The sequence below is a fragment of the Hyperoodon ampullatus genome, assembly GCF_949752795.1.
Source record: "Hyperoodon ampullatus genome assembly, chromosome: 2".
Taxonomy (NCBI): domain Eukaryota; kingdom Metazoa; phylum Chordata; class Mammalia; order Artiodactyla; family Ziphiidae; genus Hyperoodon; species Hyperoodon ampullatus.
In genome coordinates, this window is record NC_136915.1 from 36,733,257 (window position 1) to 36,746,570 (window position 13,314).

Genomic DNA, 13,314 nt, shown 5'->3' on the forward strand with positions numbered 1-13,314 from the left:
GGCGTGACTGTCAGCTGGCCTGGGCTCTGGGAGGGGTAGGTCTGTGCAGGCAGTGGTTTTTGTCAGGCTGTGTCCTGTGGGGTTGTTAACTGTCCATCGGACCGTCCTGTGTGGGTGTGATTGTCCGTCGGCTTGTTCCAGGGAGCGGGCGTTGCTGGTCCCTCGGGATGTTCCTTGTCACAGACGGCTTGCCCGGTGTGCTCTCACCAGCAGAGTTCTCAGGCGTTTACTGCCAGGGCTGGAGGTGGCCAAGTTGGCTGGTTTCACCCCCATCTCCCACCCCGCCTTCACCTCGGCCTGCCTGGCCTGGACCTGCCAGGACTGGCCCCAGCCCTTTCCTCCACCCTCTGTGAGCGTCCTTTTCAGCGACACCCCCAGTCCCAGCTCCTGTCTGTCCGTCTGTGGCCAGAGCAGCCCTTCAGGGCGCTGGCCCGAGTGCGAGCTGCATCCTCCATTAGCCTCCTGAATTATGCAGGAGCCGTGGTGGGTCGAAGCACTTTAGCAGGACCAGGCTGAGGAGAGGAGCCGGAATGGGTGGGGCTGGTGGGGGGGAGGGGGGAGGGGGTGCTGGGAGCAGAGGCTGCTGGGCACCAGGCCCCCAGGGCCACCCCTTCTTTCCTGTGGGTTCAGGTGGGCGGCAGAGCCTCAGGTCTTGCTGAGGAGGGCATTGCACGCTCAGAGGTCCCAGGCCAGCCGGTCTACAGGCTGTCCCACCCACGCCTGGCTCCACAATACTCTGATGGGGATGCTCGTTGGCAAACAGGCTCCAGTACCAGCCAGAGTATGGCAGACACTCAGTGGAGTTGGGGGATGGGGTGGAGCCCCTGGCCGAGCCAGCAGGCCCAACTGGACCGCGCGTGGGGTGGGACTGTGCTCCAGAGCACGACCCTCCGTTCTGGCCAGGAGGCCTCTGGGCTTGTCAGGGAGAGCTTCCCGGAAGCAGCACCAATGCCGGGGTGTGGCCCTGAAGTCTGCAACATCTGGTCAACACAAGCCTCAGATGCTGTCGAGACCCCTCCTCGGGTCGCAGGCCTGACCGTTGTCTTTGTGTCCCCACAGGTGCCTTGCAGATTGAGAGCAGTGAGGAGTCGGACCAAGGCAAGTACGAGTGTGTGGCGACCAACTCCGCAGGCACACGCTACTCGGCCCCCGCCAACCTGTATGTGCGAGGTAAGGACTCCGGCGGTGCCCAGCCCTGACTCTACGGAGCTGAGCTGCCCTCGCCGGGCTTGCTGCCCCGAGCCTTGGTGTGGACTTAGCGGGCTGCCGTGGGCCCAGCCTCTCCTCCTTTCCGCCTCTTTCTGCAGCGGCCGTAGCAGCAGCAGCTCCCACTGGGCAAGCTCCTAACATCCGCCCCGACTTTGCCTTCCTCCCGCAGGCCCTTTGGGAAACAGACACTCTTGGGAGCATTTGTATCTCTTGTAGGTCCTGCCTCATGGGCCCAGAGCCCCGCGGGAGTCTAGAGCCTTCCGAGCAGACGTGCACGCGTGCGTGCGTGCGTGCGTGTGTGTGTGTGTGAGCAGGCACACATGTCTGTGTGTGAACGTGTACACACCTGCCTGGTCTTCCTTGAGTGTGTCCTGCCCACCCCAGCAGGGTGGGCTCCGGGCCAGGTGTACCTGCCTTCTGACCAGGTTTGCCTGAGGCCTTCCTGGAGGAGGAGCCAGCTGTGCTTTGTCATCAGCCAGGACCCTGTGTAGGGGGTCAGGCCGAGGCAACTTTGAGCCCCTACAAGTGAGCACCTAGTGTGTTTTAGGTGTTCCTGGCTGGGACTTCGTGGATCCCACACTTTCACAAGTCCGGGTACCCAGCAGAGAGGGTCTGGGGACTGTTTTGGCCTGTCCAGTCTGTTATGCTCACATCCCCAGGGGAACCAAAGCTGGCCACCTACCCCTTCCTGAGAACACTGGGTTTTGTGTGCACGGTGTCCAGGAGGGGCCCTAGGCGCCCCTCCTACCCCTGCCATCCCCCTCACTTAACCCTCCCGCACAGATGGGCATCATTAAAAGTGAAACCGTCTCCACTCCGGGGATTTGTAAAGGAAAGTGGATGCAGTTTCCTTGCAGTGATGATTTCATCATGCTAAGTGCATAGTGCAGCTTCACAAAGGGTGTCGTCTGCCTGTCCGCCCAGGGCCAAGCATGGGGCAGGGCAATGGCAGTGGCCTGTCCCACTCTTCAGGGCCACATGGTCAGACAGGGCAGAGAGAATTAGGCCATCAACCACGTGCTTATTGAGGGGCTGTGATGTGTCAGGGCACAAGATCCCGAGAGGCCACAGGTGATGGGCAAATTGTGCTTCACAGACTGGCTGATGCCTCATCGGAATTAGGGGCATGGGACGGGAGGTCCCCACTGGTCCCCTTCTCAGCTGTTTTGCTCTTCGAGGCTCCCCTGAGCTGACCCAGGGCCTGTCTTAAGGAGCAGCATGAGGGCATGGAGGCTAGGAGCGTGCAAGCCACCCAGATGGCCAAGATGAGTGCTGTAAATTGCACAGCCTTCCCCCACCCTGCTTCAGGCAGAGCTTCTGACCAGCGCACAGGGGCCTGACGTGTCCCCTCTGAGAGGAGCAGCTGGAACAACCCTCCTCAAAGACGGGTCTCCTCCCACCCGGACCACTCCGACTGCTGTGTGGGCCTGACCAAGCACTTCTTCCAAAAGACCAGAGCCTCGAGAACGTGGAAGTTCCGGGCCTCAGCAACAAAGTCCTTCACTGCGTGTGGCTGCACCAGGGAGAGGAGAGGCACGGCAGAGCCGCTGTGCATCCCAAGCAAGCTGCACGGGTGCGGTCATATGGGCACATTTCCTGGGGCAGAGCTGCAGAGGCCGTACTGAGGCAGGAGAAGGCCCAGACCCAAGGTGGATGGACTGGGCATCGTCGTCTTGGCTGGGCAGAGTTCTCCAAAGTCACCATCACACCAGCCTTAGCCCTGAGGCAGGACAGTGGGTCTCTTTGGATGAGCTGAGCTCGGCTGCTGCTGTAGCTGGTGGCTCTGGCACCGACCAGGAGGCTCTTACCTGCAGCCCCTCTTACCCTTCTCTGTGGGGACCCCACGGTCTACACGTGGTGAGCTCAGGCAGGACTCTGGCCCATCCCCCCTTCCACCAGGTCTTCATGAACTGCCTTCCTGGGCCCATTTCCACAGGCCTTTTGGGCAGGGAATGTAGGGGTTCCTTTAGTTCTAGCCCCACTTGCTAGGGATTCTAAAACAGGGTGTCCCAACCCCACTTGCCTTGTCTCTCCCTCTCTCTGACACATGCACACACACACACATTCCTGTGGGCCCTGGTGTCTAAGGGCCAGTTCTAAGTCTGTCCCTAGGACCTGCCTCATAATCAGGCCCCACCTGAATCTGTGCCTGCCCTGCTTTGCAGAGAGCAGTTTGCCCTGTAGCCCCAGGACAGGCCTTACTCTGGACTTCTGGATACCTAGAAAGCGCTGCTCCTAGGACCCTGGCCTCTGGGGTCCACCCCCTCCTCATCACAGTCCTTGTAAAGCCCCTGCTTTCTGCCCCCAGCAGTGCTGAGGGCCCATCAACCCCAGCTCCTCTGGCACAGCCTCTGCAGTGCTGGCCATGAATTCTGTATCCTGAGGCCTGCTTGTGGGTGGTCCATGCATGGAGAAACCCCCAGTGCTGGCCTGCCCACTGGCCTGTGCCCCCCTGCCTCCCAGCCAAGTGGCAGCCACTGAGAGGCCCCCACTGGGCTCCAGCCATCAGGAACCTCAGCATCCGGGTCAGTGTGGACTCCAGCTCCATTGACATTTGGGGCCCAGTAACCCTTAGCTGTGTGGGGCTGTCCTGGGCGTTGTGGGATGTTTGCTGACCCATTAGGTGCCCGTAGCACCCCCTTGTCACAACTCACAGTGTCTCCAGAGCTTGCCCAGTGTCGCTTCGGGGAATCCTCCTCCCCGTTAAGAAACACTGCTCTGGATGGACAGCCTTGCGCTGGCTGTCATCTCCATCCGTCTCTGACTGTCTTCTGCCGTGCCCACGGGGCCTGAGGCTGTGTCTCCTCGGATTTGGCTTCAGTGTCCACCTCATGTCCCTCTGTCCCCTAGACTTGGGGTTCCCATTGTCCCTCTGAGACCTGCAGTTGCTGCATTTCACGGGACCGTGCATGTAACGCTCCTGGCCCAGTGCTGGGCACACAGTCCGGAGCTGCTTGCGCTGTGGGGATAACAGTGTTGGGCCTTCATCACCCAGTTTCGTCTGACTTTGCTCACAGTTGCCCGCAGCTCCACCCACAGTCTAGCAGGCCCAGGCGCGCTGGGTGGACCAACCTCTCTCCGTCCGACTCCCTCCCCCAGTGACTCACTCTCTCCTTCCATCCACAGCATCTCTCTCCTCCAGCTCTTAGGACACACAGCTGCCAGGCACCAGGGAGGAGCCACGCCTCCCACAGAGCCTGGCCTACCTGTCCCCACCCTTCCCCCTTCTCTGCAGGGACCTGGCCGCTGGGCTGCAGCTGTCTCTAAACAGGGCGATGGCTCCACGGCCTTTCTCCCTACAGGCTCCCAGACCAGCTGCTCACGCTCTGGTGCCACACAGCGTGGGGCTGCCTCAAGGTGGCGGGGTTCTAGTGGCCCATGCGCCTTGGTGGGTTTGTGGGCTGGGTGGGCCCTGACCCCAGAACCCAGCTCACTGGGTCTGTCCGAGCCTTGAGGTGTGCGTGAGGCATGGGGGCCTGCCTGTGCCCCACTCCCGCCCCTCCCTGTCCCACCCTTGGCACCTAGTGCCTGCCAGTGGGACGCAGCCCTGTCCTCCGTGTCCTCCATGAGTCCTGAGTCTTTTGTGAGCGGCGTGGTCCGCGCGCACCTGCGGGCACATGCGTGTGCGTGGGGCACGAGAGTCTTGTCTCGTTTCCGTGCTGTGTGGGCAGATGAAGGTTGGCCTGTTTTTACTCTCTCTGTGTTTCTCCTTGTCTTTTTTTTATTTCCTCCTCATCCTCATCGCACTCTGCCATCAACCCAAACTCTCATCTCTCAGATCAGCGAGAAGGTTGGTCCTTTTCACTTCTTATCCATCTACAGTTCGCCCATCGACGGGATGCTCCCGTCCTTAGGGAACAGGGGGCTCGGTCAGCTCCTCAGGCCCCAGTCAGGCCTGCCCGCCCATTGGGCTCTGCGCTCCACTGTTTGGGCGGCAGGCGGGCAGGACCAGTGGTGGGTGGGCAGGCCCCCCTGCCCCGCATGTTTCTGCTGCTTGGGTCCCTGACACCCCACGTGTCTGCATGTCCCCTTAGCTGGGCTCCCCTGCTGGGGAGGTCAGGTGGGCATGGTGCATGGCACAAGACTGGGCCCTGCCTTTGTGCCCAGGCCAGGCCAGCTCTCTGCTCCAGGTGGAGCTCAGGAGTGGTTGTGGGAGCAGTAAGAGCCGTAGGGCTTTACGCATACCTGTGGGACCTTCCACAGTCCCCCTCACCTAAAATCCACATGTGTCCAAGCTCAGTCGAAACCCCTGGGAAGATGAAGGGGAAAGGCTAATGGAGGATGAGCTCACCCCTCGAGATCCTGCAGCACAGGGCGAAAGTCCTACAGAGTCTGCACTGTCCTTGAGCCCCTCTCCCAGGCTGGATGGGCAACAGCCCTGCTCTGCCTACTGAGTTTAGGGTCTGGGGCGCCGGGTGGGTGGCGCCATCTTGGCTCACTGAGGAAGTCTCCCAGTGACTTGTCTTTTCAGTCTCCGACCAGATCCAAATGAGGGTCTTCCCACCTGCCCCAGGCCCTTCTCTCTGCCCGAGCCCCCCAGACAGCTGGCACTTCCTCAGTCCCATGCCGGGTGCTGGGCATTCAGAGCAGGAGCCACACCTGACTGAACGGTCAGCTGCCATTTAGGGAGGACCACGTGGGAGCCTGCAAGAGGCCCTGGCCCAGCCGCAGTTTGGGGAGTGCTTCTTAGAGACTCCACCAGCCCATTCCAGAGCAGTCTCACACCCCCAGGGCCAGGCCCCTACCTCCAGTCCTGGGGCCAGCAGTAGGGGCTAGTGGTCCTTCCTGTGTCACATGGTCTGAGTGGTCAGAGGAGGTTCTCCTGTCTACTGGGCTTTGGGCTAAGCCCCAGGGAGGAGACCCGGGCCACCTGGTCCCCTGTTGCATTCTCTCTGCGGCTTGAGTTTCCTCTGCGAGGGAGAGGGAGCCAGTCGGGAGGAGGGCTGTGGCCTTGGCTCAGATATCAGCCCTGAGCATCCATCCATATGCACTCCTGAGCTCTGGGGCATTTCAGTTACACCATTTTGCTGACCGGGCAGATCTGCTGGGTCGGTTCAGAAAACAGTCATCAGCAGAGAGAGCCCAGCCTGCAGCCACCTGCCCCTGCACCCCTTCCCCCACCCTCCTAGTCCCTTGTCCCTTCTTCTCTCCGTCTGTGGTCCCACCCAAAATAAGCATGTACACAAATATTTAATGGGAAGGCATAAATGAGTTTCTAAATATTCCAGGGGGATTTGCCTGGCTGGTAATTTGTTTGGCGCTGATAATTCCATGTTACATTTTTCCAGCTTTACTTAAAACTGTGCGCCGGCATTTAATTACTGCTCTGCGGCGGCCACAAGGTTATTTATTAAAGAGTTATTTTATCTTGATACAGTGGATCCTGCCCCTTATCCCCTCCTGAATGCTGTGTTATTTTCATCAGAGAAATTTCCGCGAGTGAATGCAGATTGCGGGGCTGCCTGCCCCCGCGGTTAGGCTGTCACCCCACTGAATGCTGATGCCTCCAGGTGCCGCTCCGCCCTGTCATAGCGAGTTGTCAGCTCCAATTATTAGACTTAAAAGTTACATCTGGAATATAATCCAGCAATGGCAAGGCCCTGTTTTGGAAATTGTCTATAAAATGTCAGCTCTGAGGATGCACAGGGAACGGTAATAGACTGGCATTGTTGGAGCTCAAGATTAGACCCTAAGTGCATTTTCCCCTGGCTCTGGTTTTTCCTTCCCTGCTGTTGCTTCTGTCAATAGACCGAGTCCCTGGCGAGTCCTGCCCCTTTGGGAGGCCTTGTGTCTGTGACAGCGGGAGGAGTGACAGTGGGACTGTTGCAGGGAGATGCCAGCCACCCCTGGCTCTTGGGATGGGGGTGGCCATCCAGGCAGGTCCCAGGTGCGGGCCCCCATGGGCACTTGGGGTCCCAGGAGGTAGTCTCTCACCTCTGTTGCCCCCACCCTCCCTCTGTGGACCTACCCTGACCTCCCTCACACTGTGGGGAAGATGAGTCTGAGCTGTGGGAAACCGCGTCCAGGCTCCTCGTGTGTGGCTGTGTATCCCTGTGAAAGCATGAAGGGTGGCGACCTGCCAAGGTGTGCCTTCCAGGAGTCCCTGGGCTTGAGGCCTTTGCGTGGTGCTAGGGATGACCCCAAGGGTCACATCTGACCTCTCACTCACCTTAGCCCCTGGGGTTCTCCCTTCCACCTGCATCTAGGAGGGGGAAAATTAAAAATAAAAACAAAACTCTTCTCGATGTTAGTTCCCAGAGGGCCTCCGTTTCCTGGCAGTGGCACAGAAAACCCTGTCCTCCGGGACTATTTGAGGTAAAGCCCAGTCAGTTTCCTGCACTGCTTAGCTTGGGACCCAAGGTTTATCGGCCAAGGACCTACTTCCTTCTCCTGGGGCTCTTTGTTCTTATGTCTAGGGACCTGATTAGATCCCAAGATTCTGCCACTGACCACAGTCAAGCTTGCAGCTGTGACCTGACACAGGCTCAAGGCACATCCTCATGTCAACTGGAAAGTGTCTTCTCCTGGCAGCCTCGGCTGACCCAGAAGCTTCTTCGTGGAGCCTCCTAGGTCTCTTTTCAGCCCTGTGAGCCGGGCCTCAAAGGGGCGTGAGCTTTTTCATCCCACAGACCTACTCTAGTACGTGTATAAACTTGGGCACGTCCCCGAAGTGTCAGTCTTCAGTCAGTTCCCCCGTCTGTAACTGGGAGGTGCTAGCATCCACAGTGTGGAAACCTGCAGCACATAGGAGGTGCTCAAGAGTGGTTTCCTTCCCCTAAACCCATTTGGAGGCCTATGAACAAGGAGGAGATGGGGCAGCCACTGGCTGAGAGTCTTCACTTAGTCAATTAAGACTGCTGTGCCTTTCTGCTCGAGCCAGGGCTGTGCCTTCACCGGCAGGCCTGCCTCTCCTCCGTGGCCTGCCCCCCAGGCTTAACGCCAGAGCCCAGGGAGTGCCTGCACCATGTACGTGCCTCCCAGCCTCACCCTTGTGCCATTTGCGGGGAGTGCTCAAAGGAGGCTTTGTTGTGGCTTCTTCCTGCCAACCACGTCCCCGGGATCCACCTGTTCCCTGCCGCACAGCACTGCTCTACCTGTGACGTGCTGTTGTCATTCAGTGTAGACTCCCAGCTTTAGGACAGATGACAGAAGCCCACTACTCCCAGCTTCATCGCAACAAGGAAACTTTTCTTACAAAACTAAAAACGTAGAAGCAGATTTGGTGTCAGGCAGGCCTGGATCCAGATATTTGAACGGTTTGGTTGGGCATTCGTCTCACAGTTTTCACAGCAGTCCGAAGTCTCTATCTTGTTAGCCAGATCTGGGTCATGTACCCCAAGAACCGAGAGTGGGGGCTGAGATGGTTCTCCTAAGAAGATGAGGATGTCGATTCTAGGGGGAGGCAGAACGCTAGACACCCACGGGACACGCTGAGAGCCCAGTGAGCCTGGGGCACAGAGGGAAGTAGACCCAGCCCCTGGTGGTGGTCATGCCCGGCCCGCTGGGGCACTGGCAGTGCTTTGGTTCTGTCTGGAGGCCTTGGAGTCGAGGCAGGGGCTGAGGAAGGTGTAGTCTGGGCTGAGGAGTCCTTTAAAACTCCATGCAGGAGATTTTAACATGGGGGTGATATGAGCAGATTTGGATTTGTGCCAGCTGTTTGTGGAGGGCCAGTTACGGGGTCGGGGGCCCAGAGGGTGACAGCAAGGCAGGAGGAGCAGAGGAGAACCTGGTACAGCAAATCCAGGGAAGGATGGTGGCTTGGACTTTGGAGGTGGCAGTCCCCTGTGGACTTGCAGAGAAATTAGCGTTTGAAAGATATTTTCGGTGGTGCATTAGCAGGACCTGGTGATTTGCTGGATGTCTGGTCTGTGGGCTGCCACTTTGACCCCTGTGTAGCAAGGTCATAGGTTGGACCAGGTGGAGTCTGCAGTTACTTCGAGCTCTGATTCTGTGCTTTTGGGCCATGCGAGCAGCAGTCTGGCATTTGTGGTGGAGGTGCTCTCGATGCAGCACCGTGGGTGCTTCGCATGCCTGGGCTCCCCAGCAAGGGCCCTCAGAGACCCACACTCTGAGTGGTCCCCTCTGGCCTCTTAGGCTCGCTGCCTGCCTTCTCCAGCCCCATGTGTAGGGGTGCCCAGGAAGGACACACCCCAGCCTCTGCCCACCAGCTGCATGCCCCGTCTGCATGCCAAGCATGCCTGCCCACGGCTAGGTCTTGCCTGCCTTCCCTCCCTCTGCATGTTCCAAAAGTCTGTGCCGAGCTTGCGACTTTGGCAGGGGGGTGGGGGGTCCAGGCTGCACCTTGAACTGAGAGGCTCAGAACAGCTTCTGACCCAGGGAGCCCAAGGCCGGAGGTCGTGGCCAGGCACAGCCACCCTCCCCCTTGAGATCCTCGTTCATTGGTGCTGAAGGCCGTCTGCTTGGCACCCTCATCATGTTACTGCCATCGTCATGCCCATCCTGCCCGCGGACCACGTCCCTGGCCCGCCCCGAACCCAAACCCCTGCCCAGTCCCTCGTGGAGGCCGCCCCTACTCCTGGGTTCTCAGGCTGTGCCTTGAGCATGGCTGAGGTCCTGGCAGGTGGTCATGCCACTGCCCTCATCTCTTCCTCTGGGACCGTGGACTGGAGGTGGAGGCAGTGGCTCGAGAGAGGGTGGCCATGTCACTTCCAGGCTGACCCTCTGCCCTGCCCCAGTCATGCTCTGAGGACCCTCCACCCTGGGATGCCTGGATCTCTTTCACTAGTGCCCCAGCTAGCCCCTCTGGAGACCCCTGGGGGGTCAGGAGCAGGTAGGGGCGGGCACTGGAAGGCGACCTGGGATGTGGCCCTGACAAGGCCTTGCAGTGAGTCCCTGTGTGACCCTGGGCCTCAGTTTCCTAGGCTGTAAAATGGGAGCTTGGTCATGGAATCTCTCGTGTTCCAGACGGTCCCTGAGAGCGGGGTGGGAGGTGGTCAGCCGGGACCCAGGGACTCCGCCCCTCCTGTCTCTGAGGTGGGCTTGGCTCTGATGAGAGGGGCTTCCTGGATGAGGGGCACCTGCCCTTGCATCCCCCCACGTGTCCTGCCCGGGCTGTGAGTGCCTCTCTCCCTCCTCCCGCAGTGCGCCGCGTGGCTCCTCGTTTCTCCATCCCTCCCAGCAGCCAGGAGGTGATGCCGGGCGGCAGCGTGAACCTGACGTGCGTCGCCGTGGGTGCACCCATGCCCTATGTGAAGTGGATGTTGGGGGCCGAGGAGCTCACCAAGGAGGATGAGATGCCAGTCGGCCGCAACGTGCTGGAGCTCAGCAACGTGGTGCGCTCCGCCAACTACACCTGCGTGGCCATCTCCTCGCTGGGCATGATTGAGGCCACGGCCCAGGTCACCGTGAAAGGTGAGTGCCAATGTCGTGCCTGCCGTGGCCCGTGGCCTTCCCTGTAGCAGGGGACGTGGCAGGCGAGTGTCGCTGCCGAGGCACAGGCAGGGCTGACGGTCGTTGCTCTCCTGGTGCCCGGCCTCGGGGTCCTCCTGGCCCTTAGTTGGTGGAGGGAGGGGTTTCTGTCAGAAATTTTCTTAATCATTATAGCTAACAGGTGTTGGGTCCCTGGGGGCAGACGCTGTGCTGGTTAGTAAGCAAAGATTATTTTGTTCAGGTGGTGTCACGCTTGGAGATAGGTGCTCTCGTTGTCCCGATTTTATTTTTTAAGTTAGGAAACTGAGATGCAGGGTCACACGGAGGTAAATGATGGAGCAGGGACTTGAACCCTGGGCATCTGATTCCACCGCACACCACTCTAACCACCACATAGCACCAGGCCCTCGGCTTTACCAGCCTCCTGGCAAGAAGGATGGGAAACAGTAGCCAAGGAGGGTGGGTTCTCCCCGCCCGGAGCCCTGGGACAGGCGCATGTAGAGCAGACTCCTTGGGGTGTCCTGCTTCCACTCTCCCTTCCAACACACTCCCATTCTGCAGCTGGAATCATCTTTTTCAAAAGGTAAAAAAAGCAGGATCATGTTACCCCCTTTAAAGAAAGGGAGAAACACCTTCCAGTGGCTTCCGGCTGCTTTTACGATAAAGACCAGGATCCTCACTGCCCTGAACCGAGCAGGCTGACAGTCCTCAGTTTCGCCGTGCCCTCACCCCTCCCTTGCCACCGCTGGCTCCATCTCGCTCTCCAGGTCTCAGTTCTGTGAAGCTTTCCCCGATCACCCCATCCAGGAACACCCCTGGATTTTTCTCCATCTCAGCGCCCTGCTTTCTGCTGTCCTTACCCATACCAGAACCATGATTATCAACTCACTGATCGTTTCTCTCTTAACGCTGGAGTGTAAACCCCACGAGAGCAGGGACGTGACTGTGTGACAGTGCGTCCTCAGCCCTAGCACAGTGCCTGGCACAGAGTCGGCATTCAGTATTATTTGTTGAGTGATTGGCTGTGGACCTGGGACCTCACCTTCAGTTTGAGCCAAGCCACGTGGTCCGTGGGGCCGGCAGCTCTTTCTCAAATCCAGGCCATTCCCTAAGGAAGTACCTTCCCTCTCCCAGCCCCTGGTACACATTCTTGCCAGTGGAGGAGCCCAGACACGCTGCAGAGGCAGAGTTCTCTGCTCCCCAGCCCGTGTGCCTCCCATCTGCATGGGGCCCGGGCAGGCCCCCTCTGGGTCTGTTTGTTAGATGAGTCACCAGGGCTGACGTGAGGATCCAAGGAGTCCTAGAAGTGACTTGGGTAGACAGTGAATGACCCAAGGCCACCAGCCCCCACTAACTGAACTCAGAGGTCACCAAGGGCCTTCCAGGCCATTCTTCAGGGTGGGCTGTGGGGCTCAACCACACTCCGGTTGGATGAATCCCAAGGGCAGGGTTGGCTCCTGGAGTCATGGCCTCAGGAAGCCCTGAGCTTTCCACTTTGTCCCCAGCTCTGCCGAAGCCTCCAATTGACCTTGTGGTGACAGAGACAACTGCCACCAGTGTCACCCTGACCTGGGACTCTGGGAACTCAGAGCCTGTGTCCTACTACGGCATCCAGTACCGTCCAGCGGGTGCGGAGGGCCCCTTCCAGGAGGTGGACGGCGTGGCCACCACCCGCTACAGCATCGGCGGCCTCAGCCCCTTCTCGGAGTACGCCTTCCGTGTGCTGGCGGTGAACAGCATCGGGCGCGGGCCCCCCAGCGAGGCGGTGCGGGCGCGCACGGGGGAGCAGGCGCCCTCCAGCCCCCCGCGCCGCGTGCAGGCGCGAATGCTGAGCGCCAGCACCATGCTGGTGCAGTGGGAGCCGCCTGAGGAGCCCAACGGCCTGGTGCGGGGCTACCGTGTCTACTACACCCCCGACTCCCGCCGCCCCCTGAGCGCCTGGCACAAGCACAACACGGACGCCGGGCTCCTCACCACCGTGGGCAGCCTGCTGCCCGGCATCACCTACAGCCTGCGCGTGCTGGCCTTCACCGCCGTGGGTGACGGCCCCCCCAGCCCCACCATCCAGGTCAAGACACAACAGGGAGGTAGGCGCTGGCCGGCCGGGCAGACCTGGGGTGGGCAGGGCTGGGCGGCGCCTCCTCCCTCAGCCATGAGCTTAGGGCCCGTGTCCGCCCACACGGCCACTGGGGAAGGCGGGACGGGCGTGGGGGTGAGACCCTGACTTCCCCTGCCTCCTTCCCCTGGGTGCCCCTGCCCCCGGGGTGACTGGTGAGGCTGACGGCGCCGGGCACGGGGTGTTGCAGTGCCCGCCCAGCCCGCGGACTTCCAGGCCGACGCGGACTCCGACACCAGGATCCAGCTCTCGTGGCTGCTGCCTCCGCAGGAGCGGATCATCAAGTACGAGCTGGTGTACTGGGCGGCAGAGGACGCAGGCCAGCAGGTGAGCGCTCAGCAGGGCCAGAGGCGGCAGGGCTCCGCCTGGTCCTTGGCGATCTGTGGTGGGCTCACCGAGGCGGGCTCTTCTCAATCTCTGTGGTGGTGTGGACACAGCCCCTTGAGGCTCTGGGGCCCACGTGGCCTGTGTGGTTCTGTAGTCTTTGTCACCCCTGTGCCAGGGACAAAGGCCCTAGGTCTGTCCTGGGTCTCCTAGGCTCTGTGGCTCACGTGGCTCCAGTAGAGCCCTAAGGTCCCCTGGGGCCACGTATCCCTGGT

General features: G+C 60.1%; 1 protein-coding gene across 6 annotated transcripts in view; it reads left to right on the plus strand.

Annotated features, from left to right (window-relative positions):
- The window catches only part of PTPRF (protein tyrosine phosphatase receptor type F), a gene marked incomplete at its 5' end in the record, with an annotated part of 71,746 nt that overhangs the window by 29,219 nt on the left and 29,213 nt on the right, over positions 1 to 13,314 (plus strand). For 5 of the 6 annotated variants that reach the window (XM_079698120.1, XM_079698116.1, XM_079698117.1 and 2 more), the window contains 4 exons: positions 1,060 to 1,170; positions 10,312 to 10,581; positions 12,105 to 12,686; positions 12,906 to 13,042. In XM_079698120.1, coding sequence (XP_079554246.1) covers positions 1,060 to 1,170; positions 10,312 to 10,581; positions 12,105 to 12,686; positions 12,906 to 13,042 — 1,100 coding nt within the window. Of the gene's footprint in view, positions 1 to 1,059; positions 1,186 to 10,311; positions 10,582 to 12,104; positions 12,687 to 12,905; positions 13,043 to 13,314 lie in introns of all 6 variants that reach the window. The other variant, XM_079698118.1, reaches the window with a different exon arrangement.